The sequence below is a fragment of the Pectinophora gossypiella genome, chromosome 27 (genome assembly GCF_024362695.1).
Source record: "Pectinophora gossypiella chromosome 27, ilPecGoss1.1, whole genome shotgun sequence".
Classification (NCBI taxonomy): domain Eukaryota; kingdom Metazoa; phylum Arthropoda; class Insecta; order Lepidoptera; family Gelechiidae; genus Pectinophora; species Pectinophora gossypiella.
The window spans coordinates 4,130,466-4,158,420 of NC_065430.1; the positions used below are offsets into that span (position 1 = coordinate 4,130,466).

At 40.4% G+C, this 27,955-nt stretch overlaps 1 protein-coding gene across 1 annotated transcript; it reads left to right on the forward strand.

Moving 5' to 3' along the window:
- The first annotated feature begins 73 nt into the window (after window positions 1-73).
- On the forward strand, window positions 74-27,955 carry LOC126378738 (glutamate receptor ionotropic, kainate 2). Its single transcript, XM_050027119.1, has 19 exons — window positions 74-105; window positions 312-397; window positions 1,466-1,612; window positions 2,647-2,850; window positions 3,552-3,718; window positions 4,123-4,302; window positions 4,862-5,067; window positions 5,920-6,079; window positions 6,544-6,660; window positions 7,628-7,732; window positions 8,859-8,958; window positions 9,470-9,647; window positions 10,123-10,306; window positions 19,724-19,845; window positions 22,606-22,718; window positions 23,886-23,976; window positions 24,466-24,627; window positions 25,968-26,041; window positions 26,700-27,955. The coding sequence occupies exons 1-19, from the start codon at window positions 74-76 to the stop codon at window positions 27,017-27,019; spliced, it is 2,748 nt and encodes a 915-aa protein (XP_049883076.1). The 3' UTR covers window positions 27,020-27,955.

Sequence of the window (27,955 nt, forward strand, 5' to 3'; positions counted from 1 at the left end):
TGTAGAGGTTGCAATAATTATTAAAAATGGATGTTAATTACTTATTTTTGATGACTTTTCTTTTGAATTTGGGATGTGTGCTTTCGGAGTTGAGTTTGAGATTCGGTAAGTACCCTACTTAGCAATAAAAATCTACACAACATTCATAAATGTTAGTATAATACCTACTTATCTACTACAAATACAATATTAAATATACTTACTTACCTACTTTATTGCACACAACATACAGAACAAGTTTTACACACACGGACGAGAGATAATTACAGTACAATCTGGCAGCATTATTGCTAAGCAGCAATTTCTTCCAGGCAACCAGTGGCAAGACATCATCACAATTTGGTGTGGGACGACGTTGCAACATCTTGCACCCAGTACTGTTACCGAACTAACGACAGTATGACTATTATCGATTTTTGACCTTGAAATTCATCTATACCTAAATAAGCCATCTATATTGAAAGATCTCTGGGAGATGATATCTCTATCAGGGATGAAGGCGTGGTCCTATGTTATTTAAAAATTATAAGGATTTACCAACCCCTCACCTCACCTCACCTCACTTCACATTCGCCAATATTAAGGATCTGTGACGAATACAACCTGTTAAATTCTAAAATAAAGGATTAGACATTTTCCATGATTCCATTCACACACTGAAAGCTAAGATACTGAGGCATGTTACAAACTCTGTATCATCATAAATTCATAACGTACATTTTCCCATTTGTATTTTTAATTTTAATTCATTTGTTTCCAACACTACTTAATTTTGTTGTATACCTATGTATATGTTATAGTTTTAACTCTTATGTTTTCTAAGAAGATTTATGGCTGTTTTAATTCAGAAGTTAATTTCTGTTTAAGTTTTATACATATTTAATTATATATAAATATATATACACTTAGATATATAAGTTTGTTGTTGTAATTACGAATGTTGTGTGTACCTGTAATTGGATCACATATACAAAAACTAATTTAAGACTTGTATTGTATAACTTTACAATATGTGTACTGTTGGTATACCTATCTAAATAAATAAAATAAACCCCTCAACCCTGGTGTCAGGGTCACTATTAAACCGCCAAAGGCTACGTACATACGGCCACGAGCATTAATACGTATACACATTGGTACCATGTCACATTAACTTTTTTGTCAAATTGAACTGTAAGTCTCACTAAATGTCAAATATGTTAGTGCGACAGAGTGCTAAAGTGGGTACATTATATTGCTCACGACTGTACATCAGTAAGTAGTAACCGAGACCAACGGCTTGACGTGCCTTCTGCACGGATCATCTCACTTCCGGACAATCAGGTCATCAGCCTATAATGTCCTAACCAAACTAGGGATCACAAAGTGATTTTTGCGATATATCCCCACCGGGATTCGAACCCGGGACCTCCAGATCGTGAGACCAAGGGTCATCAAAGTATGTAATTAAAATCTCATCCAACAGTGTTTATCATCGAGGTCCACGAACCGGAGTTGGCCCAGCAGGTATCCCTGGCCCTGAGGGTCTCCGAGGAGTCGCATCCAGATGTCCGGGTGTCGGAGACCGTGGTCCCTCTGGACCGGGAGCAAGAGGACGACAGCTACATGCAACGTACTTTTTTCTTTTTTTGGACTTTATTGACTGGATTTTCGAATTACCCCGATACCGACCCCGCCAGCGTGGTCGACGATTTCCCTCAATCAGCGCTTATCGCTATCGACCCTAGTCGATTAATTCTTTCAAATACTTTTCCTCTCAGACGACGCCCTGAGCCGTGGTTCGCGCCCAACTGGGCACCCTCAGGTCTGTTGTCTTAAACGTTGTACCGGGTGAGAGCCTTCAGCGCTCCCCATTTGTCCGGCCAAGTAGTTAATGCCATCTGCGGCAAATCTACGATAAGTCACGTCAAAAAAAAAGGAATTTTGAACCTGCTTGTATATCATCGCTATATTGGCAGTGAAAACTACATAAGCTGACGACTATATCGCAATGGGTTAGTCAGAGAGGTAAATCCAACACAAAATTGTTAAAAAGGCCACATTGGGAAAAAATGTAAAAGGGTCGTTCTTCTTTTTTATCGACAATAAAAAGACATTTTCCGAATTAATCGGACTTAACATCTTTAAAATTATAACGGCAATAAATATTTTAAAACATCATATAAAGATCTGTCCGTAAAGGACTATTTAGTGGTTTTCTTTATCTTGGTACCATACTTTTCTTTGCAGGCGCATTCCAAAAAATATTGTGAGAGTGGCCCTTTTCATCGGAGACAGCATTTAAATATACCACTCTGTCACAAAATTTTGTGAAAAACAATGAAGCTACGTTAATAACTAATTGAGGAACCGATTAGTATTTTGCTTGTATTTTGAGTATAATAAGATAACTATATTTTTCGACAATGGAAACATGTAATAAAATTCTAAAACATAACTTATTAAAAGCAGTACGTAAGACAGATCATTGTCGATAAAAAAGAAGAACGACCCAAAAGCAATATTGCTATTTGACATTAGCGCAAAAGCATAGAAAAAGAAATAAGTAATCGAAAGTAAGTGCCCAATGTCAAATAGCAATATTACTTTTTAGATGAATTGCTTCGATGTCGCTGTTTGAACCCCGCAGTTGACGTTTCCTTCCAGTGTGCGCAGCGGTCTCCGAAGGTGTCTCCGTCATAGTGGACCTCTCCTGGTCGCCTTGGGAACTACTAGAGACCCTAGTAGCCAGCACGGGTCTCCCAATAGTACACACGGCTCTAGGCTCGCAACAGCTGATCAGAGCCCTGGACGACTACTTGGAAACCAGGAACGCTACTGATGCAGCACTTATAATGGAGACTGAGAGTGGTGAGTTTGGTGAATGAAATAGAATAAGAAATAATACTACGTATAGAACGGCAACTCTCCGCTCCCCACCAGCGGCTGAGCTAGGTTTACCTCACCCCCTCGGTCTTACTTTAGTCTTCAATCGCGAGCTAGACTCGGGGTGCAGCGCGCGCGATAGATGTATTTGTTTATCATCATCAATTTAAGAGCCACGCTCTTGTCGGTGTAACATTTTCCATTCCAGTCTATCAAAGGCCAATTCCTTGACTTCCCCAATAAGACACGACGTTAATCTTTTCTTTAATCTGTTCCATGTAAGCTCTTCTTGGTCTTCCCCTTCCTCTCTTTCCTTCTAGCTATCTGTAGCGGACGCCGCCGCTAGAGCGAGACGGCGCCGCTAAAAAGGGACAGCAAAGGAAGCGCCGCCCCTAGAACGAGACGGCGATACTGTTAGAAAAAGATAGCTATACGATCGACACGTGAACATCCACTAGTTGTGATATCGAAATTAGTACCTAAGGTGGTTGTTTATACGCAACAAACGAGTTAGTTTGGAGCTGATCTGGAAATTTGATCGAGCCTTTTATTTCCCCGAGATCCTGAACATACAGTCCACAACACTATCCTTCTATGATGTTTTTAATAAATTCGTCGTGTCTTATTAGATGTCATATTTAGTTTGACGCCTAACGGCGTGTGTATAACCGTTCTTATCCTTGCAGACGTGGACAGAACCTTGTACGAGCTGCTGGGCGCCTCCAACATCCGCGTGTGGGTGCACGCGGGGCTGACCAGGGACTCCGCCCGCGCGCTCAAGACCATGCGCCCTGAACCCAGCTTCTACGCGGTCGTGGGCGAAGGGGGCTTCGTTATGGACACTTACAGGAGGGTGAGTGTTGCAGCATAGAAAGGAATTCATGTAAAATGTTGCCGAGATCATATCGACCATGTAAGGTTAGCTAGAGGTAGGATTGACAGCCCTGAATTACTCAATAAGCTTAGAATTCGCTCTAACCAGCTACGCTTTCGTCAGAGACCACTCCTAACATTGCCGCCTGCAACTACAAACTACTGTAGTAACACTTTTATAATTAGAGCATTGTAATAGTTTCAACAAGGCGTCTACTGATCTTGAGATAGACCTTTTCTGCACTAGCATTGCATCCGTAAAGAGATTGTTAACCCAGAACCATTTTAATAGGTTAGGCTTATAGTGTTTGACAGAATTAGTTGAACTGTTTTATATTTAATTATTAATTAAAAAATTTTATAAAAAATCGTATCTCCTTCCAGGCTGTGAAAGAGAAGCTGGTTCGCCGCGACTACCGTTGGAACCTACTGTTCACTGACTACTCTTCATCCACTGTAGACCAGACTGCTATAGAACAGGCAGCCATGGTGCTCCATGTGGACCCTGCTGAGTGTTGCCGACTTACTGGACAGAGGGAGGACTGTTGCTCTGCTGATATGCAGGTTAGTCGGTTTGATAATTAGTCAGCGAGTAAGCCAGCCAGTCAATCAGTCAGTTTGCCAGTTAATTACAATGGCATTACTTTTTGTGAGAGTAAATAAAGATTTATTTATTTATTAATCAGTCAGTCGGTTAGTCAGTCAGTTAGTCAGCCAGATAGCTAACGACTAAGACAGCCAGTCAATCAGTCAATTGGTCAGTTAATCAGTCAATCGGTTAGTCAGTTAGTCAGCCAGATAGCTAACGAGTAAGCCAGTCAGTAAATTAGTTAGTCAGTCATTAAGTAAGCCAGCCACTCAACCGGTCAATTTGTCAGTTAATCAGTCAGTCAGTTAGTCAGTCGGTTAGTCAGCAAGTAAGCCAGCCAGTCAATCAGTCACTCTGTTAACCAGACAGTCAATCAGATAATCAGTCTGTCAGTTAGTCAGCAAGATAGCTAACAAGTTACCCAGCCAATCAATCAGTAATTCAACCGGATATTCTGCCAGTTATTCATCTAGCTATTAAGTCAGTCAGTTAGCGAGTTAGTCAATCGAAACACTTTTCCCTTTTTCGATCCAGAAAAAGCAGTACACACTCAACTCCCTGATCCAGTACATCATGGAAACATACTCCAAACTGGAGGTGGAGCTACCACATGTCAGCGCTCGAGTGGAGTGCGATGTCTTCGGGAGCACCATGAATGCGACCAGCGAAAGACTGTACCGACAGTTCGCTGACGACACCGACTTAAGCAACGATACAACCTTCTACTGGGACGGGGAACGGTAAGCCACAGCGCTCCCCATTTGTCCGGCCATGTGGACTCTTGTTGCAAGTAATTTTTTTTTAATAAAATGTATTTATGGTTCCAACAACTTAAAAACTAATAGGTACAATTATATGATTATATTAGGAGATTAACAATTTTAAAGCACTGCTGGCACTTACAATAGGTACCACCTGTGCTATAAGTATAAAATGGAATGGCATGGCATGGCATGGAATGGAATAGAACAGAAATTGTTTATTATAAAAGGACGCCACACACAAAAACAAGACAATAACATCACATTACATTTTTCACAAAACAATTAGAAAAAGCGTAGAGGATGTTCATATTTCTTTTAATTTAACCAAACAAATGTACATATACATGGAATAATGCAGACATACCAATAAACCGTCTTGGGTTTGTCCTGGCATGCCATCGCTAACGGCCTCCGTGGTCCAGTGGTTGAGCGTTGGGCTCACGATCCGGAGGTCCTGGGTTCGATTCCCGGTGGGGACATATCACAAAAATTACTTTGTGGTCCCTAGTTTGATTAGGACATTACAGGCTGATCACCTGATTGTCCGAAAGTAAGACGATCCGTGCTTCGGAAGGCACGTTAAGCCGTTGGTCCCGGATACTACTTACTTATGTAAGTACGTAGTCGTTATATGAGCCATATCAGGGGCCTTTGGCGGCTCAATAGTAACCCTGACACCAGGGTTGATGAGGTTGGTAATTCACCTCACAACCCACACGATAGAAGAAGATCGCTAAGAATAAATGAATCATACGGTTTCATTAGAAGGATCATACGGTGGTGGTCGTCATCCTAACGTGGTTATCATAATCATATTTTTCTTCGCAGGTCAGGCCTGTATCTCCGATCTCGTTTCGTCCTGTCCACCATCAAACCAGACGAGGGTCTGCAGACGGTAGCCAGCTGGTCTGCCGATGAGGAGTATAAGTTACTCCCTGGCGTTGAACTGGAGCCGATTAAGCTGTTCTTTAGAGTTGGGACTGCTCCTGTAAGTAACTGTTCCTAGGAGGATAAGTAAGTAGCTGCTAGAATAACCGCACAGGGCTGTAGGCATTAAAGAAAAATTTTTTTTTTTTTTAATTAGGACGCCACATTCTCACTTACCTGGCTGGTTTCGTTTCATTTACACTAGAAAGCAAAGGGAGCTCGGTGGCGCAGCGGTAAACGCGCTCGGTCTGCGATTGTTGAAGTTAAGCAACTCTCGCAAAGGCCGGTCATAGGATGGGTGACCACAAAAAAAAGTTTTCGTCTCGAGCTCGTCTGTGCTTTGGAAGGCACGTTAAACCGTTGCTCCCTGTCGTTAATAACCACCAATCCGCACTGGGCCCGCGTGGTGGTTTAAGGCCTGATCTCCCTAACCATCCATAGGGAAGGCCCGTGCCCCAGCAGTGGGGACGTTAATGGGCTGGTGATGATGACACTAGAAAGATTTAAAAAATACTCTTTTTACAGGGAGTACCATGGACTATGCACAAAATGGACCCTAACACTGGAGACTTAATGTACAACGAAGATGGACAGCCGATATACGAGGGATACTGCATAGATCTCATTGCTAAGTTGGCTGAGGTAATAAGTACGGTCACGAGCATTAATATACACTTTGGTATAGGTCCCGGCAAACTTCTTGAGTATCGACCTTGACTGCGCACAACCGAATTTTAGATCTCTTTGGTGGTGCGGTACGGGGCGCGGGGGCGGGTGAATACCGCATCGACCGGCTATTGGTAGATCAGTCGAAACTTCCCCCGCGCACTCTGTCTTCGTCCCTTTGACTCCCGAATACACTTGCGTGCAGTGAAACTGTCACGTTTTTGTTATTGCTCTTTTGTTAGATTTTTTTGTTATTGCTCATTTTTTTAAATTTAAGAATTAGTTACTAGCACGAGGTCTATGTCTACAGATCCAAACCCTAGCACTAGCTCGGGTATTGCTGGTTTCAATCTCATGGAAGGAATATCATACTTACCTGACGATTAGTTTTTTATTAAGTATAATAATATACTTAATATAAGTTTTATTAAACTATAATAATATAAGTTTAGTTTTATTTTCATAATTAAATAATATAATAATTGTTCTTTTTTAATGAAGTTAAGAAAATAATCAAAAGTTCATTTGTGTACGTGCGCGAACTTTCCCCCACTACGACACTCGATGCTCAAGAAGTTTGCCGGGAGTTATACCATGTCACATTCACTTTTTTGACAAATTGAACTGTAAGTCTCGCTAAATGTCAAAATATGTTAGTGCGACAGAGTCCTAAAGTGGGACAACGCATTATCAACGTGACTTATTGTAGATTTGCCGCAAGTGGCATCAACTACTTGGCCGGACAAATGGGGAGCGCTGAAGGCTCTCACCCGGTACAACGTTTAAGACAACAGGCCTGAAGGTGCCCAGTTGGGCGCGAACCTCGGCTCAGAGCGTCGTCTGAGAGGAAAAATATTTGAAAGAATTAATCGACCCTAGTGGTGGTTTTGGTATTCACCAAAAGAATATTAAGCTTATCTTTAATATTACAGTGTGTTTTCAGGCAATGAACTTTGACTACGAAATAGTGACTCCAAAATCTGGTGGGTTCGGAAAGAAACTACCGAATGGTACTTGGAATGGCGTGGTGGGGGACCTTGTGAAAGGGGTAAGCATTATTCACTGGTAATTAATAACGGCCTCTGTGGTCCAGTGGTTCTTCTTCTATCGTGTGGGTTGTGAGGTGGAGTACCAACCTCACCAACCCTGGTGTCAGGGTTACTATTGAGCCGCCAAAGGCCCCTGACATGGCTCATGTAACGACTACTTACCCCAGTAAGTAGTAACCGGGACCAACGGCTTAACGTGCCTTCCGAAGCATGGATCATTTTACTTTCGGACAATCTGGTGATCAGCCAGCAATGTCCTAACCAAACTAGGGACCAGAAAGTAATTTTTGTGATTTATCCCCACCGGGAATCGAACCCGTGACCTCCGGATCTTGAGCTCAACGCTCAACCACTGGACCAAGGAAGTCGTTGAGCGTTAGGCTCACGTTCCGGAGGTGCCGGGCTCAAATCCCGGAGGGAAATATCACAGAAATTACTTTGTGACCCCTAATTTGGTCAGGACATTATAGGCTGATCACCAGATTGTCCGAAAGTAAGATGATGTGATACTATATTATAGTTTTTTTTTATTTATTTAAATGAAAAACTTAAACGGTAGATTTACAGATTACAGATCATCCCCGCCAAACTTATGAAGTTTGATGGCGAGTAGCGCTCATATGTTTATATCTTAATTTACCTACCGACAGTAATTGTTTATACAAATAATATATTACTTACAGCTATCGAGCAATACACTTCTTAGTTTTAATTTTAACAGATTTTTACTTAACTTATTATTTTGTCTTAACAAGCTTATTTTATTAAATATTTTTGGCACTTAATATGACGACATTCTTTCTCCATAATAATTATTTGTTTTGGGTTGTATCAGTCTTTTCTCTCTTACACTTCTTGTATTGTATTTATTTTTAACGGTTACTTTGTACTTTTCGCTATAGTAATGCTCTAACCCAATTAAGTATTCAACCTTCATATCCACAGGCAAAATTTGACATACAGGAAATAACTGATTATAATCTACACTACACACTTTCATTACTTTTTTGCTTACCAGAAACTTTATGAGCCTTATCTGTATATTTTTGATATCATTCAAGTGTGTTATAAAAGTACGGCCATATACAATTAATCCGTAAGTATATGATTTATGTTGTCTTTTAGGAAACTGACCTAGCAGTAGCAGCACTAACTATGACAGCTGAAAGAGAAGAGGTTATAGACTTCGTGGCGCCATACTTCGACCAGACCGGCATCCTGATTGGTAAGTAGCTATTCTTATTTGTGTTGTGGGAGTTAATTGATGTTGGGTTTTGGGCTAACAACAGTCTCTGGTGTGAATCATCTTGCGGCACGCTGGGTGGTGAGGATATGGTATCCCGACGTGCCGGCAGAGTAGGGGAATGATCGGTGATAACGATGATAAATTAGAAGCAAGCAGGAATATATGTATACAGTTTATTAAAAACACTTCACAAACAGGATAGGAATATACATAGTTCACAATATACACACTTCACAAAAGATTTAAGACTTAGGAATTAGAGGGCACGGCCCTAAATAGTATAATACACTTGTTGTTTTTATGAAGGTCGGGGATGCAGTGAGTCAAAAGAGAGTAAAAAGAAAGGAAATGCGAATGGAATGGAATGAGAATTTCGTAATTTAAAATGATGATGGTGAGAACAAAAGGCCAGTATGTGCAGAGTTTGTACTCTGCTACAATCTCACTCAGTATTCGGTACGATGTCTCTAACACTGTATGTTGTCTCCAGTGATCCGCAAACCAATCCGGAAGACCTCCCTCTTCAAATTCATGACGGTTCTTCGCACGGAAGTCTGGTTGAGCATCGTGGCCGCGCTCGTCCTCACAGGGTTCATGATATGGTTGCTGGATAAGTACTCCCCGTACTCCGCGAGGAACAATCCTGAGGCGTACCCGTACCCCTGCCGGTGAGATCTCAGAGTCTATAACCCTCTTTCTTGCCTTGGTCGGGTAAAAAATATTGTATAAAACTCAAGTCCGACCACGCTGTTAAATTTTCTATTTTATTATGTACTTATTAAGTATAATTGTTAGGTATGCTTTTTTTATTATGGCAAGCAAGAAAGGTAAATTCAAAAATATCTTTATTCAGTAGGTAACATAGTTACACTTTGAATCTAAAACAAAAACTACTGCAGTTTCTCACTACCTGTATAGCCGGGGAAAAGAAGCTGCAAGAAACACCTCGGCACAGGGCCTTAGACGTTCTTTAAAAAAACATAAAATATTGTTATACAATTTAGTAATTTGACTGCCTAATATCGGTTTCCAGACAGTTAATCCCATGCATTTATATCTTCTAACATTGGCCTTAAAATAGAGTTTAGGCATCTCTGTCTTCTTCAAGATGTTCAAATGTTTTACCAACCTTCACTTCTCCAGAGAATTCACCTTGAAGGAGAGTTTTTGGTTCGCCCTCACATCTTTCACTCCTCAAGGAGGAGGGGAGGCCCCGAAGGCCCTCTCTGGGAGGACCCTCGTAGCCGCTTACTGGCTGTTTGTCGTCCTAATGCTGGCTACATTCACTGCGAATCTCGCTGCTTTCCTTACCGTCGAGAGGATGCAGGTAATAAACACAAAAACTCACATAGATCAGCACGACTATACAGGTTGTTAGTGACATGGTAAATAAAACTCTGAAGGGTGATTCAAACGTTAATTCTGGGTTGATAGCAAGTGGAATTTCCCGTTGCAAACCCATGGAACTGAACATAATTAATACAGTAAAAGTTTCAGTAATTTTCCGGCAGGAAATTCCACTTGATATCAACTCAGAATCATGGTCTGAATCATCCCCCTCAGTATTCGTTACAATGTCACTTTTAACCATACCTACTTGTATGGCAACTTGTGTATACTTGTATGGGGTGTAAGTGACACCGTAACAAATACTGAGAGAGTTGATTCAGGTCATTATTCTGAGGTAACTTCCAGTGGAATTTTCTAACGACGGTATTTTCCGCTTGATATTAACTCAAAATCATGGTCTGAATCATCCCCCTTAATATTCGTTACGATTGCACTAACACCCGGTATAAGTCATTCATATTCATGGACATTGCATTTAAACTAATGTTATACTTAAGGCTTAATAATAATAAATAAATAAATAAAAAAAAAATATGATTTATACAATGAGGGACATTCCTCAAAAACAATATAGGTGGCGCTGTTCAGATTTCCCTTCGTTTAAACTTCTAATTTCATGGATAACAGAAATATGCATCTTTTAAACTTTGCTTTTGGGTATAAATGATGACCCTTGTTATAACACCAAGACACAATTAGTACATGTTTCACTTATTATTATTCTGATCAAAATAAAGAGAAGCAATATAGGTAGTGAATGGACGAGTGTGTGTCGTAAGTGTCTGAGGTTCTGCGAGGCTATGAATGATGAGTGAAAGGTGATTTAATTTTAGTTTAAGTACTTATTGTGATTTTTGTGATTTCTGTTTTGTAATGCCCTATTAATGGCACCTGCGTGTGCCTCTATTTAACTTTCACGGCGCATTAGCGCTTCGGCACTGTAATGTCGTGAAAAAAAAGGTATAATAAATAAAATAAAATAAAAATAATTAATAATTATATAAGTACGCAAGTTAAGTAATGTTCCCCCGGTATATTTAAATAAGGTTCCCTTAGCTCGGGTGTCGTCCTTTAAGTATCTCGGACACATCGTGAATGAGAAACTGAACGATGATCCCGATATTGGAAGGGAAAGAAGAGCGAGAAGGGAAAGAACCATTGTATTTAAGTCTATAAATTGTGTAAGTAATACAAACTGGATTAAAAAAAAGAAAAGAAAGGAAAACATGAAACAGTAGGACTAGGGCCCTGTGCTGGGAGGTTTTCTGGCCACGTCTTTCCCTCAGCGTTACAGATTCCGATGTGGTAGTAGTTTTACAGCTAGTTACATAATGGCCCCGATTCCTGCAGACATCTCTTAATTTTACTTTAAGTTATACCTGTCATTTTCTTATCCGCCGAAAAGGAAAGGGACGGATGATTGACAGCTCTTAATTTTAGGAAGAATGAGTAAATAAATGAATAACCCGGGCGAATTTTTAGACGGTTGTTTTAGATTTGTGCTTAAAATTGACGTGTGTTCCATAAATTTTATGCTTGTCGATTACCCGTCCCTTTCCTTTTCGGCGGATAAGAAAATGACAGATATAACCTAAAATAAAATTAGATGGTATTTACAGGAATTAGCACCAATATGTAATTTAATTTTTTGACGTTCAAAAAGCGCTAACTTTGTAAGCCAATTTTGAAAAAAAATTTTTTTTTGAAGCGTTGGCAGTCCGCTGCAACATGTTAGCACGCAGATTTGCACGGTGTAGCGCAGAAGTTAACATTGTTTAAAGCCTTCTGCCAAGCAATGTACACCTACAATCTGTGGGTTGATTTCACGCGGGGGGCTTACAATGCTCTCCGAGTACAATACAACTGTCTCGAACTGTAATCAGTTCTCGAATTTAAATAATCAAATTCATAATATATTATTTTTTTGTTTTGGTTTTCCCCGAAGGGTAAGGCAAAGGGAACTATGCCCATACAGCCATGTCTGACGTATTTTTTTTCTTGATGATTAATGAAATGATGAAAGGTGATGATGATGAAACCTAAGCCCCCACCCTCGGAGTAGACTCCTACTCCGAACCCCAAACGAATTAACTCAAAAGTCCGCATAAACTTTTGAGTTATGAAGCGGCTTCCTGCCACGAAGCGAAAATAGGCAGATATACTTTGTTTATTGAATACTCCACTATAATAACACTCGCGAATGTCTTCCGACTAACTTAATGCGATCATTAACCACAAAACACCACTTCGTATTGATTATTTAGATTATCCAATGAAGAAAGGAACCGTCCCGTTCCCGTTTCCCGCCAAAAAGCCTCAAATTCATAATAATATTAAAATGCATCATATCGATTTTATTTTTACTCGAGTGAGTTTTCATCGATTTGTAGGTTATTTATGTCATAACAACACTGGCCAGAAAAAAGTTGATGCTTTTGGCGGGCTGTCATTACGAAAAAACTAAATAATTTTCCGAGAACAAAAGAAGGTGATAGCTGGTTGAGCGTCGATGCGCGTCGGTCGTGAGATTCCGTTATTTTAATTTTATTAACAATTATCTTTTCTTTTTGTCAAGAATCACTTTCATATTGTAGTTAGTTTAATATTTGGTGTTGGGTTAGTGTTGTGTACATCCTATCTGTATTTTTATTAATATTTTTATATATAATTTTGTGTTCGGCGTCCCGCCACTATGGCGGACATGCCGCCACCCGATGATCCGGGTGGTGGGTACCATGGATCTTTTGCAATCCTGGATACTGAGGGGAACTCTCAGGGTATGATCTCGGATTGTAAGTCTAATAGAAGGAAAAAATGTAAGGGTAAATGTTCTAGACATCATAATGAATCATCGGACCGCCATTCATCAAATCGTTCTCGATCTACCTCCCGCTCTCGCTCGCTAATTGAATTGGACGCTAATATTTCTGACCGATTGTCATCCGGATCTTTGAATTCCCTTGCGAACCACTCTATTGCTGACACTCCAATCCCGGCGGGACAACAAGTACTCCCAGACTCCCGTTTAATGGACTCCCAGGATTTCCCTCCTCTCCCAGCTAGCAAACCGACCTTGTTGAATTCAACTCCACACCCAGCGTTGATCCAATCTCAAGTCTCAACACAACCCGGCTCCCAACCATCCCAATCCCAGGATTTCCTCCTTTCCCAAATAGGCCGTTCCAAATATGGGAACAATGATCGTGGCCCTTTCGTCGTGCATGTGTCTCGAGAATCCAGTTCCCTGAACTCAGGTGAGACTCTCCACCCTGTAACGTTTGGAAATTTCCTATATAAAAGAATAAGAGAATTTCCAAACATTATCGAAGGCTCGGTCAAAAGAGTCGGTAGAAACCAAATGGCATTGGCATTCCACTCTGCATTTGATGCAAATTCTTTTATTGAGTCTCCTACCCTAACCGCCAATAAACTCAGAGCATATATCCCGTCTTTCAACATCACCCGCATGGGCCTTGTACGAGGAGTCCCAAAAGATTTACCTGATGAGGAAATTATCCAACTTATTAAAGTCCCCGAAGGTTGTGGTCCTCCTATCAAAATGAGACGACTTAATTTTAAAAAAAACTCACCAGATGGCTCCTTTTCTTGGTGTAAGTCAGAATCAGTACTTATTACTTTTGATGGCCAGTACCTCCCACGTAACATTTTTCTCTGTTTCAACTCCTTACCTGTTGAATTATATACATACCCTACAGTGCAATGCTACAAATGCTGTAGGTTTGGCCACACTAAATCTAAGTGCAGGTCAAATCCCCGATGCCTTAAGTGTGGACGGGATGGTCACACAGGAGACAGTTGCGGTGCCCAGGATATAACCTGCTTAAACTGCTCTGGGGACCATCCGGCCAACTCTAAGAGTTGTCCAGAATACTCCCGACAATGTAACATTAAAAAGTCTATGGCAGACTCTAACATTTCTTATATGGAAGCCTCCAGATTATTCCCTAAGCGGGAAAAATCCTATGCTACTGCTCTGTCTTCAGCCCCCATTCCTAATTCCCGTTCATATAAGAAAACTGTCTTGAAATCACCCCGGCCTCATCCCCAGCTAGGCAAAGAATATGATAAATCTGCCCACCAATCTATTATCAATTCTCCTCAACTACCTCCTCGAGGGCCCATATTTGACACTTCATCTGTTCCTTCCTTAAAAGACAAGCTTGTCCAAGAATTAATTTCTCTTTTTAAAAATTTCTTTAAGTCCCTTTCCTCATCTTCTGAAACCTCTAACTTGATGTCCCACGCTGCCCCAATTTTGTTATCTCTTTTATCCTCCTTTAATAATAATAATGGATCTTTTGACTCTTCAGTGGAACACTAGAAGTATATCAAGTAAAAAACATGAATTAATATATATTATTAATAAGTACAATCCTGCCATTCTAGCTATCTCTGAGACCTGGCTTAAGCCAGACTCTAAATTTAATATCCCAAGATTTGTATGTCTCCTTCACAATGCCATCAATGGCCATGATGGATGTGGCCTCTATATACGGGATCACCTCCAACACTCCCCTATTCCCATAAATAAACCTATTTCAGACTTTTATATTACAGCTTCTCGAATCCAAAACATAGCATTTATTTCTATTTATATCCCCTATCCTTCTCGTATCATCCTCAATAATATTAAGAAAATTATCCAAAATATTCCACCTCCACTAATTATCTTGGGAGATTGGAACTGCCATCATCCAACATGGGGCTGTAGTAAAACGGACACTTTAGGTGAACATCTCTTGGACATCATTGACTCTCTGAACTTATGTATTCTTAATGATGGATCATCCACACGGATTACTCGTCCAAATGAGTCAATTAGTGCAATAGATTTGACTCTTTGCTCACCTGACTTGGCTACTTTGGCCGACTGGGAACGCCTCAATAGCACATTTGGCAGTGACCATTTCCCGTTAATTATTAAATTCCCTTTTAAAATTAAATCCCCTCCTCCAAAATCCCCTCTCCTTAAATTCATAACTAATAAGAATGACCTTAATCTATTTTACAAATCCATTAAAAATAATAAAAATAAGGAATCCCTGCCTGCTATTGACCCTAAGTCACTACAGTTGTGCTGTAACTCACTTATAGAATTGTTCAATTTATGTGCTACTGAAACTTTCCCCATTAAGAAACACTCTTCGGGTAAACTTCTGTCTCCTCCTTGGTGGGACAGAGAGTGCACTGAAGTTGTTAAAAAACGCAAAAACTGTGAACTTGCTTACTGTTTGGACTCATCTACGGCCAACTTCATAAATTTAAAACACTCTATCGCCCAATCGAAACGCTTCTTCAGAAACAAAAAAAGGGAAGGTTGGAATAGTTTCTGCTCCGCATTATCCCCTGAAACCCCTTCAACTGTAGTTTGGCGCAATATAAAAAAATTCCGTGGTTCACAAAACCCCTCCTACCACACGTGCCCAACCTCCCCCGAATGGGCTGAAAAATATATGGATATCCTCGCTCCTCAGTATGCCCCTTCCTCATTAGAATTGATACCTCGCGACTACCCTACATCTGTTGATCCTCTTGACCAACCTTTTACAATCATTGAACTGAAAAACATTTTGTCAACTGTTAAAGACTCTGCCCCAGGACAGGACGGTATCCCTTATTCCTTCTTCGTAAATTCTCCTGATTTCATACTTAACTATTTCCTTCAAATATGTAACTGTATCTTAACATCTGGAAAAATCCCCCAATCTTTTAAATCTCAAATTGTAATCCCTATCTTAAAACCAGGTAAAGATCCAGATGATCCCCGATCATATCGCCCCATAGCTCTGTCCTCAGTACTCACCAAACTACTTGAACATCTTATAAAAAATAGAATAGAATGGTTTGTAGAAAATCGTAATTCTCTGGCTAGGTCTCAGTATGGGTTTAGGAAAGGCCATAGTACAATGGATAGTTTAAGCATCTTTACTTCCGACATCCGTTTATCTTTTACGCGTAATGAATCTGTCGTGGGTGCTTTTCTCGATATAACAGCGGCCTATGACAACGTACAACTTCCTCTTCTCAGGGAGAAACTCCAACAGCTGAGAATCCCAGTGAGGTTGCAACATCTGGTGTTGGACCTTTTATCTGAAAGGTACATCACCCTTAAATGTGATGACCCATCTATTAGCCCTAAACGAATTGTTTGGAAAGGCCTTCCCCAAGGCTCAGTATTGAGTCCTCTCCTATATAACATTTATACATATGATTTGGAAAACTCAGTAGGTCTCTGCCGAATCTTACAATATGCTGATGATATACTAATTTATGCCTCTAACAATGACATTATTACAGCTGCTACCCATGTTGACAATAGTCTTCAAACTCTCAACTCTTGGCTTAATAAACATGGTTTAGAACTTGCTCCATCAAAAAGTAACATCGTCATCTTTTCTCGAAAAAGGAACATCCCTAAAGTGTCAATCAGTATTGAGGACTCCATAATCCCAGTAAAACCATATATAAAATTCTTAGGTATTTTCCTAGACAGCAAGCTTTCCGGTATTCACCATCTTGATTATATGGCGGCGCAATGCGAAAAGAACCTAAATATTCTGCGATGTTTATCAGGTGTGTGGTGGGGTGCACATCCCTTCTCCCTTCGATTAATGTATAATGCAATTATTCGCAGTAAACTTGACTACGGTACCTTTCTACTGGACCCCGCCAATAAAGCCGGTCTGAAGAAAATAGATCACATTCAGTCTAAGGCCCTCCGAATAATAACCGGTTCCATGAAGTCTAGTCCTATTACTGCCCTTCAGGTAGAATGTGCCGAACCTCCATTAGACCTTCGCCGTCAATTCCTTTCGGACCGGTTTCTCTTCCGTATATCTCAATTTTCGTTCCACCCACTATTCCCAAAGCTTCAACTTCTGACAAAATATTTCAACTCCTCAAAATATTGGTTACATAAGGAATCCCCCTGCCTAATTAAAAGCCTAAGTAGGTTAAAATCAATTAAAGCCCCCTCATATAATTCTGTAAAACTTCCTTTATATGAATATCCCTATGAAACGGTAACTCTCCTCCCAAACCTCTCTCTAAACTTGGATATTGTTAAGTCTGACCCTCTGTCTACCGAATTAGTCCGATGCTCAATAATGTCAAATTCGCGTCAATGGCATTCTATTTACACGGATGCCTCCAAACTATCCCAAGAAGGCTGTGTGGGTATTGGAGTTTATCATGTTCAATACAATATTGTCCAAAAAATTAAATACCCTCCCGAAACGTCTGTATATTCTGGCGAATGTCTAGCTATCCTCGAAGGAATTAAATATATTTTACTTGCAAAATTAAAGTATTGCCAAGTTTACACAGACTGTCGTAGTGTCCTCCAATCCTTACAGGCTAACCCTTTTTCTCTAAAATTAGTGAACCCTATTATTTTTCAAATAAAAGATAAACTTTCTTTATGTATAGCAAGAGGCTACCAGGTAAAACTAATGTGGATCCCTAGCCATTCTGGGATCCCTGGGAATGAACGTGCCGACCAAATAGCAAAAGAGGCTGTGGTCTGTGGGGATAGATTCCCTTTTATTAATTTTTCTCATGACTTAACTCACTTACCCTCCAAATTCCTTTCTAAGACCTGGTCTGCCCGCTGGTCCACCTCCTCAAAAAAAAAAGGAACCTCATATGTAAAGGTCCAACCACAGATCTTAGCTAAACCTTGGTTTTCCAAAATTAAACTAAGTAAAAAGATCACCTCTACAATTATTCGGATGAGAATTGGTCATTGTTGCTCTCCATTACATCTGGCTAAAATCCGGATTAGAGACTCATCACTCTGTGAATGTGGATATGACGAAGGCTCATTGGACCATATATTTTTCCAATGCCCTTTATATAACCGAAATTCTTTTTACCGTAATCTGCAATCTATCCCCGTTGAATTCCCCACCAGCATGTTGTGCCTCTTATTTTCAAGAGAAAAATATATATACAAGGCCATTGATAACTATTGTACTATTAATAATATTAAACTATAATTCGTTGTATATAATATTTTCTCAATACTTATATCTTTATATTTTATAATGATTGTTTGTTCCAATTAACCACCTATAATGTGTTGGGTTGATAGTTTACTAACTCCATAGTGATTCTTGACAATTTCGTAATGTATAGTATAACTAATCCGTTATTTTGTCACATAATAATCGACGTGACGCTGGCAAAAATGTCATTTCTGGACGATTGCCATAAAAAAAAAAAAAAAAAAAAAAAAAAAAGAAGGTGCATTAGAGCAGAGAACAGAAATCAGTGAATATTCAAATTATTCAGAAACAGATCAGAGAATAACAGTGTATTTTCAGATATAACATTCAACAACAGTTTTATCAGACTTCCTGTCGATGCGCAGGAAGAATATTCAGTTAAGTCTTTAATACTTATATATTTTCCTAATTACTTAGATATCAGTTATGCTATATTTGTATTATCCGATACAAATCGATAAAGAGAACAACAGACAGTAAACAGTAAAACGGATAGTAAAACAAACAGTAAAACATTGTAGGTAATATCGTTGTGGTGATTTATCAGGTAATCAGATGAATTTATCAATTCAATCAGGTGGACAGGGATGGCTGTAAGGGGCGGTTGGAAGCCATTCGCGGGGTTTCACCCCATATTCTAACATCGTGGGTTTTTTACCCTATATTCACACAGCTATGGACACGTTGCCCATTTGTGGGTATTTTGCCCCGTAGGTATTTCATATAACTATGACACATTTCAGTTTTGGAATGTGATTCAGAATTCAGATAATTCGTGACCTTACATGATTATATATGGTTCACGACAACAACAATGCCTTCAGTGTGATGTTGGGGCTGCCACGTTTTTGTAGCGCTTCGGGCATGTTTGCGCAAGCTCACACGGATGGCTTTTAAGCAGTCTTGCGCAAGCGTGTCTTCTCACTTATGCATAGAGTGCGTGCCAGCGCTAACACCATCCTGAAGGTAATTAGCGATAAGCCAGATAGTCCGCTTATGATGCACTGGGTACATGCACATATGGATGTGCCTAGTGCGTCAGGCGGGCCTAGCATATATTTAAATTAAATTTTGTTTTTACTAACAAATATGGGCCTCTGTCTGAAATAAAATTATTTTATTTTATTTATTTTTTATTTTATACAATGTGAATCAAATAAGTACATTGTTTATGTAGCCGAGTAGTGAACCCGAGCAAATAGAATTCAATAGTCTGCTTACCTCGAAGGTAAATAGGCCTGAGTATACATATGTACATATTTACCCGAGTAATGAGAAAATAGGTAATTATCATGTTAAATCTGGACAACGCCATCTATATTATTTTCGGGGAACGTAGCCTTGAAAGTCTTTCATTTTGTACGTAGACCCCAGTGTCCTCCCTGGAGCAGCTGGCGAGGCAGTCTCGCATCAACTACACGGTGGTGGAAGGCTCCTCCATCCATCAGTACTTCATCAACATGAAGTTTGCTGAAGACACTCTTTACAGGTAAGTTCGGACAATCACCCCCCCAGTAGTGTTGCCCAGTAATCGATTTCAAATTCAAAAATATCTTTATTCAGTTGGTAACATAGTTACACTTTGAATCGTCAATTTTTACATAACGAACGTCTCATCCGCCTAAAACTACTGCAGCTTCTCACAACCAGTGCCGTAACTAGCCTTTCATGCGCCCGGTGCGAGCTTTCAAAACTGCGCCCTTGAAAAATGCTCTAACCAGGCTCTGACAATAAAGTGGACAAATGTGCATAAAAATAAATCTATCTATTTTTTGTTTACGAAGGTATAGGTACTTAGTAGATTTCTTTAAGATAAAAATTGTTTATTCAAAAATATTTGCTCAAATACAGAAATGACACAAAGTACTCGATAGTAAAGACCCAAGGCTAAGGTAAACTGTAATCACAAAAAAAGGACAGCTACCTACTTACTCAAAGATTTACTTTCCACGCTTTTCTCATTGCGAAGTCCTTGATTACATTGTCATACGACAAGAGCCGTGCTATGTCGCGTTCAATCGACAAAATCGCTATGCCAGACAATCTTTCTTGGCCCATCCTCGAGCGCAGGTACGTCTTTATTAATTTGAGCTTACTGAATGATCTCTCGCAGGAAGCTACAGTCACTGGCATCGTTAAAAATATCTTTATAGCGACTACTACATTGGGAAACATTTCCTTTAAATCCAGTTCCACTATAGCTTTGAGAAGACCCATACTTGACTGACATTCACATTTATCAAATAATGTAGTCGCTTCAACTTGACTCTTCAAAGTTTCTATTTCGGCCCAAAATGCTGTGGCATTTATATCTGCAGAATATTTGATACTCAAATCAGCTGCATGTTTTTTTAGTTCTTCAACCGAATATGTAGTTATGTGTTTTACGGTCAAAAAACCGAAAGAGTGGTGTATGTCGCGTAGTTTTTCGAATCGCCATTTTAATTCAGAAATTATTGTATCTATTGCTTACGCTGGAACGTTTGTGAATCGTTTAGTTTTGTAAGTCATCCTTTTCACTCTTGTCGAACCATGAATTTTCTATCTATCTCTCGCACGCTAGTGCGTCAGTAACGCCGCACGTAGTTAATGAATAAAATCAAAGATAAAAGGAGGACCAATGAATGTGGCTGACAGCAATGACAGCGTGACGTGATCTATATGTACATCTCCTCAGCTAGATTGACAGATTTGCTTAGAACTTCTAAGTTAGAAGTGGCGCCCTTCAAATGAATATAGACAGAAATTGTCTCATAGTTTCGGTATAGGTACTTTTGTTTGTGTATGTAATATTGCGAGCAAGACAAGGTGGATTTATATTTGTCTGATGTGTCGTGACGTGACGCGTCAGAACTGTATCGGTTCCATACATAAGCCATCACAACACAACACGTTACGCACTAGTGTGAACGTTACCATCCTACTAATATTATAAACGCGAAAGTTTGTATGGATGGATGGATGGATGTTTGTTACTCTTTCACGCAAAAACTACTGAATGGATTTTAATGAAACTTTACAATAATATAGCTTATACTTCAGAATAACACATAGGCTACAATTTATAAACATATTGTTCGAAATACTAATCCTGCGCAGACGAAGTCGCGGGCACCAGCTAGTACTAAATGTATGAAACCGATACCGTTCTGACGCGTCACGTCACGACACATCAGACAAAATATAAAACCACCTTTACAAGTGTTGTTGTTTCAAGATCGCTTGAAAAATGCCATATAGATAGTACAGAGGGCGCGTCTACACCATATTCGCAATAAAACAAAATGTACCTACTAACTACCATGCATGAAACAAAACTAGATACTGGTCTGGTCATTTCTGCGCCCCTCCAGGGTCTGCGCCCTGTGCCTGGGCACCGCTGGCACCGCCCTAGTTACGGCACTGCTCACAACCTGTATAGCCGGGGAAACGAAGCTGCAAGAAAAACCTCTTGTATTGTATTGTATATCGATTAATCGCTTATTGAAATATAATCGCTTAAAATACATAACAACGGGTTCTAACCGCGTTTAAGTCAGGGATATGAGACTCCCGATATTTCAACACTGTTGCAAGTGCCATGATCACGGGATAACTTATCAACTTGACTGATTTAAACGCGATTATATTGAAGCACTGAGACTTGAGATTAACATCTGTAAAATCAATTTAGGTATACATTACAAATTATTTAATAACTAGAGGAACACATTCAATAGGTACCAGGCATTTTTATCATTTAGGTAAGTAATCATTAATCTTTATACTTAATAAGCTTATTTACATAAAGTAAGCTTCGCATGAGCTTTATTTTATTATTTGGTATTTTATTGTAAAAACGTATACATAACCCCAAAAAAGATTAATTTACTCAATCTAGAATTTTCGATAGCAATTTTCTTTTTATTCACAGTTTCTCGGAAGGAGATATATATTTTTACGGTCATACTTTTATGATTTCATAAATATATTTATAAGTATATTGACTTGCATTTAAGTCAGTATATTAATTTCTTTAAACAGCTCCCTTAGAGAGTCTCGCAAACGCAGGTTATAAACGGCGCGAACTGAGGGGTTAAAATGGCCACATCGAAGCAATTCATCTAAGAAAGCAATATTGCAATTTGACTTTTGCGCATACCTATAAAAGTAAGTGCGCAATGCAAACAGCTGTCAAATAGCAATATTGCTTTCTTAGATGAATTGCTTCTATGTGGCCATTTTAATGCCGCTGCTCTTTTTCCTCCAGGGTATGGAAGGAGATCACTTTGAACGCCACATCCGACCAAGCGCAGTACCGCGTGTGGGACTACCCTATAAGGGAACAGTATGGCCACATCCTGCTGGCTATCAACGCTTCAGGTACCTTAGACCATGGCATAAGTAGATCAGTAGGCTCCGCACGGTCCGGCGTCCGAAGGACGTAATATACGATCCCGACGACCCGATTACTCTAGCAGAGCTATATGTAGACGCGGCCAATCAGCTCGCGACACCAAACACTTCAGGACCCGATACCGACCCCGCCAGTGTGGTCGACGATTTCCCTCAATCAGCGCTAAGCGCTATCGACCCACTAGGGTTGATGACGTCGCCCTGAGCCGAGGTGCGCCCAACTGGCCACCCTCAGGCCTGTTGTCTTAAACGTACCGGGTGAGAGCCTTCAGCGCTCCCCATTTGTCCGGCCAAGTAGTTAATGCTATCTGCGGCAAATCTACCATAAGTCAGGTAAAAAAAAAAACAAAAAAGCTCTGCACGATAACCGCGCGGCGTGAATTATATCGAGGCCTTCAACCAATAGCCGTTTGACGTCCATCTACGTAGATAGCATTCGTATCGTTTATTGGTCGAAGCGCTCGATATAAATCCTGTTTACCGGTTGCCGGCAGAGCCAGAGGTATGCTCAATCCTATGACAAGCCACCATTGCTAGCCCTTTCATGACGTAAGTGTTACCACTGTGTTACCATTAAATTGGTATCTCCAACGTTCTAAGTAACATAATAATAATAAGTGAAGTACAGCTGACTAATGTATTTAATTACTATTACTTGTCACATATATAAAAATCATTAAAAGTGTAATAAGTAAATCTTTTACTAAAAGTTCAAAATTAATAAATATAAGAACATTGGTCTGGGTAATTGTTTTTTACGAAATGGCAACGCAGGGTGGGGTGACTTCAGCTGGGCTAACCTTGAAATGTTAGCTGTCACTTTTAATCACCATTTGTCATACCATGCCTTAGTTAGACCAGGGTTTCCCAAACTATGAGAGCGCGAATATGGAATATTAGTTTTTAAATTCGTCCCAAGGCCCCACAAGCCACACTCCCGAGAAATGCATTTTCGGTATGTGACCTAACGTGTATTGGGCTGGTTTTCACTTCACGGGTTGGAAGGTCAGACAGGCAGTCGCTTCTGTAAAAAACCGGACCTGTCAAATCTTCAAATTAGGTAAGCGGGCCCTGTGAAAAACGGGAGATGATGGTGAAATTGGTCCCAAGTTTGTCTACGTATCTTTGTTCCAGGTCCCGTCCCGGACGCCAAAACTGGGTTTCAACAAGTGAACGACCATGCCGACGCAGATTTTGCCTTCATCCACGATTCGGCTGAAATCAGGTGCGATAAATAATGTGACCAGAGTAAATTAGCACTCAATCACTCTAGCCATATAGGCGGCCAATCAGCTCGCGACAACAAACATTTCAGGGGAGTTAAAAAGCAGAAGCAATTCATCTAAGAAAGCATAATTCAATTTGACATTTGTGCATATAAAAGTAAGTGCGCAATGCAAATGTCAAATAGCAATAGTGCTTTTTGTAATATAATAATATCCCCACCGGGATTCGAATCCCGGATCGTGAGCGCAACGTTCAACCACTGGACCATGGAGGTTGTTACATCTTTGATGGGTTTGCTCTTGGCCCCAGACTTGCCCGAAGGCATTGACGAGGACTAAGATGGAGCTCAGAAAGTACCTGTTCACTCTGGCCTTAAAAGCACCCGGTTATATGCATTCGGACATACAGAAGTCGGTAGAGAATTCCACTCCTTGGCAGTGCGCATAATGACGGACGATGTGATAACTTCTTTTCGCATTGGCCATAGGTATGAGGTAACCCGAAACTGCAACCTGACCGAAGTGGGTGACATGTTCGCGGAGCAGCCCTACGCCATAGCCGTGCAACAGGGCTCCCGGCTGCAGGAGAACCTCTCCCGGGCACTGTTGGAGCTGCAGAAGGAACGGTTCCTCGAGATGCTGGCCAACAAGTGAGTATCTTTGACTCTCACTGACAGCATCTTTTTGTTTCTGTTTCTTTCCATCTCTTTCTGAATCTCTCTGCCATCATCTCCCTAGCGTTATCCCGTTTTTCACGGGGTCCGATTTGACAGGTCCGGTTTTTTACAGTAGCGACTGTCTGTCTGACCTTCCAACCCGCGAAAGGAAAACCAGCCCAATGTGTTTCCTCACGATGTTCCTTTACCGCTGAGCACGTGGTACTCCTATATAATCCAAACGTGAATTCGAAAAACTTTGAAAATCATAGGTTTAGGCTCGTGATTCGAACCTGCGACCTTATAGTGAGAATCAAGCGTTTTTCCATCTGGGCTACCACGGCTGGTAGCCTCTTCGCGTCTCTGTAAAGGCGACATTTCTTTTTGTTTTGGTCACTTAATCTTACAACCATATCTGCCAGTGTCAAAGAATGACAAAATTTTTAAAAAAATATTAAAACTGCGGGCTTAGCACCGTAAACACGCGACTCTTTCTCGCCGCGACAGAGATCGTCTGTCTCTTTCTGTGCAGTACAGTGAGAGAGTGACGGGTGACGTATGTCGAGGCGAGAAAGGGTCGCGCGCTTACGGTGCTAAGCGGGCTGGTGTGGATTCCAGTACACACCATCTAATTTAATTTTAAGTAAGTTTCAGAAAAAATAATAATTTGGTAACCATCACCTATATAAATGGGGCTTAAAGGAGTCGCCATACTGTGAATGTGGTCACCCGGATCAAACCATATCTCACATAGTGAACGAGTGCCCTCTACACCGGTTCCCAGGTGGTATAGCCAAGCTGCATTGTGTGACGGATGCAGCAGAGACTTGGTTAAGGGAGCTTAAGCTTTATATTTGATCCACGCAGGATATTTTATTTTTGTCTGCCATACGCAATAATAATTTAGTGTAAATCCCTTACCGGGGTTCGAACCGGCGCGCGGCGCTCCCCGAGTGATAAGCACACCGGTATACCACGAGTTGAGGAGCTCGGTGGCGCAGCGGTAAACGCGCTCGGTCCGCAATTGTTGAAGTTAAGCAACTTTCGCAAAGGCCGGTCATAGGATGGGTGACCACAAAAAAAAAAGTTTTCATCTCGAGCTCCTCCGTGCTTCGGAAGGCACGTTAAGCTGTTGGTCCTGGCTGCATTAACAGTCGTTAGTAACCACCAATCCGCACTGGGCCCGCGTGGTGGTTTAAGGCCCGATCTCCCTATCCATCCATAGGAAAGGCCCGTGCCCTAGCAGTGGGGACGTTTATGGGCTGATGATGATGATGATGATGTACCACGAGTGGCTGTCGATCCTGGGCAAGACTAATTATACTTTTTTTCAGATATTGGAATGAAACGGCGAGACAAGCTTGTCCAGATGCTGATGAGTCCGAAGGCATCACTTTGGAGAGTTTGGGTAAGAGGTTGCGTCTTCCATCACAGCATAGCACTTTTTTTTTGACGTGACTTATTGTAGATTTGCCGCGGATGGCATTAACTACTTGGCCAGGTAAATGGGGAGCGCTGAGGGCTTCACCCGGTACAAAATTTAAGAGAACAGGCCTAAGGGTGCCCAGTTGGGCGCGAACCTCGGCTCAGGGCGTCGTCGTCTGAGAGGAAGAATATTTAAAAGAATTAATCGACCCTAGCACGAAATTCAAATTGTACCATAGATACATTTTGAATCGTCATTGTTTACATAACGAACGTCTCATCCGCCTAAAACTACTGCAGTTTCTCACAACCTGTATCATCATCATCAATTTATGAGCCACGCTCTTGTCGGTGTAGCATTTACTCTCCATGCTACTTTTTTAGGGAAAAATAGGGCAGTGGTTTCCCTTTTGCCTTCCGCCCCGCAGTACTCTGTCTGACGCGAGTGGGATGGCGCCCAGTGTAACCTGTATAGCCGGGGAAAATTTACCTCACCCCCCCTAGGTCTTACTTTAGTCTTCAATCGTATGGGCGTCAGACGTCACACAGATGCGCGTGTACGATAACGTCAAAGTATAGTGTCTTATGACATTTTTCTTTTTACATTTTTTTTCATTTACAAATGTAATTTTGCTTCACAGGAGGTGTTTTTATAGCGACACTCTTCGGCCTGGGTTTAGCCATGATAACTTTAGCCTGGGAAGTGTTCTACTACAAGCGGAAAGAAAAAAACAAAGTTCAAACCATAGACATAGTACCCGAAAAGCAAGCCTTTGAAGAGCCTAAGAAAAAGGAGAATATATTCAACAATGTTGCCAGATTACGGAAGAAGAATAAAAATAAGGGTAAAGGCGATAAAGCTGGCAACACCAATAGTGTAACCATTGGGGATAGCTTTAAACCGGTTGGGGATAAGATTTCTTATATTAGCGTCTTTCCTAAAGGGGACTATAGGCCGTAGAATTAGGTTCTTTGAGACATTTAAAAGTAGAGTTGCGTGCACATAATTTAGTGCCTATTTTCTTAATGTTTTCTGTTTAATTGGCAACACTTTGAAATGTAACAATCGCTTTGCATATTAGGTCACATGATTCACAAAGTTGTAATCACTTTTAACGTTCTAGTAGTACTTATTGAATTAGATGTAACTATTCTCATAAACACTTATTCTATATGGCAACATTTTGTCTATTCACTCTGTGATTCGATTTACATCTGTCATCCCGTTCTTTTTCTACTTTCCGGTTAACATGTTTGTCTGGTGAACGTTAATACTGTAACGAATCCAAATGTATATTAGTAATTAATAATTAATCTGAAACTGTAATCAGCAGATATTATTTATTGTGAATGTATTGTTGTGCCTCTGAACATAATTTGAGTAATAACACAAAGATCGCTGTCACACGAACCTCGTTGTTTTAATAGTACTTAAGTAAAATCTTCGTTTATACGTAGAACATTTAATTAAAACATTTTTATAATAAGTAAGTAATTTGAATAAACATTAAATATAGTTACACTCCAATCACCGCCTGAGGGAGTAGCGATGTGGCCTGAGCTGGGAATGATGTGGCGGACCCAATGAGGGACAAAATTTCAAAATTCCTCAAAAATAATACAGATGGCAATATTACTAACTATTTTTTTTATATTTCTTACTTTCTAAAAAGTTTTCTTTGGAAATCAGCATATTCCAACCAAAGAGTATAACTCAAGGAGATTCGCCCAATCCCATCAATCTCGAATGGGATGTCGTCATGTTATGCTTCGGGATCGATCTCGAAAAATTATACGAGATCTCGCGAGATTAGGATTGCATTGCCTAACTGTGGGTAAAAATATAATACAAATCTATATGTATCACTGAATAGCTCATTAAATAAATAAAAATCAA

What these genes read in the sequence shown, in the direction of transcription:
- LOC126378738 (XM_050027119.1), top strand. Translation starts at nt 74, where the DNA reads ATGTGTGCTTTCGGAGTTGAGTTTGAGATTCG. An exon ending in TTCTACTGGGACGGGGAACG is followed by an intron (nt 5,068 to 5,919) that starts GTAAGCCACAGC and finishes TTTTCTTCGCAG; the next exon opens with GTCAGGCCTGTATCTCCGAT. An exon ending in GCTGGCTATCAACGCTTCAG is followed by an intron (nt 22,719 to 23,885) that starts GTACCTTAGACC and finishes TCTTTGTTCCAG; the next exon opens with GTCCCGTCCCGGACGCCAAA.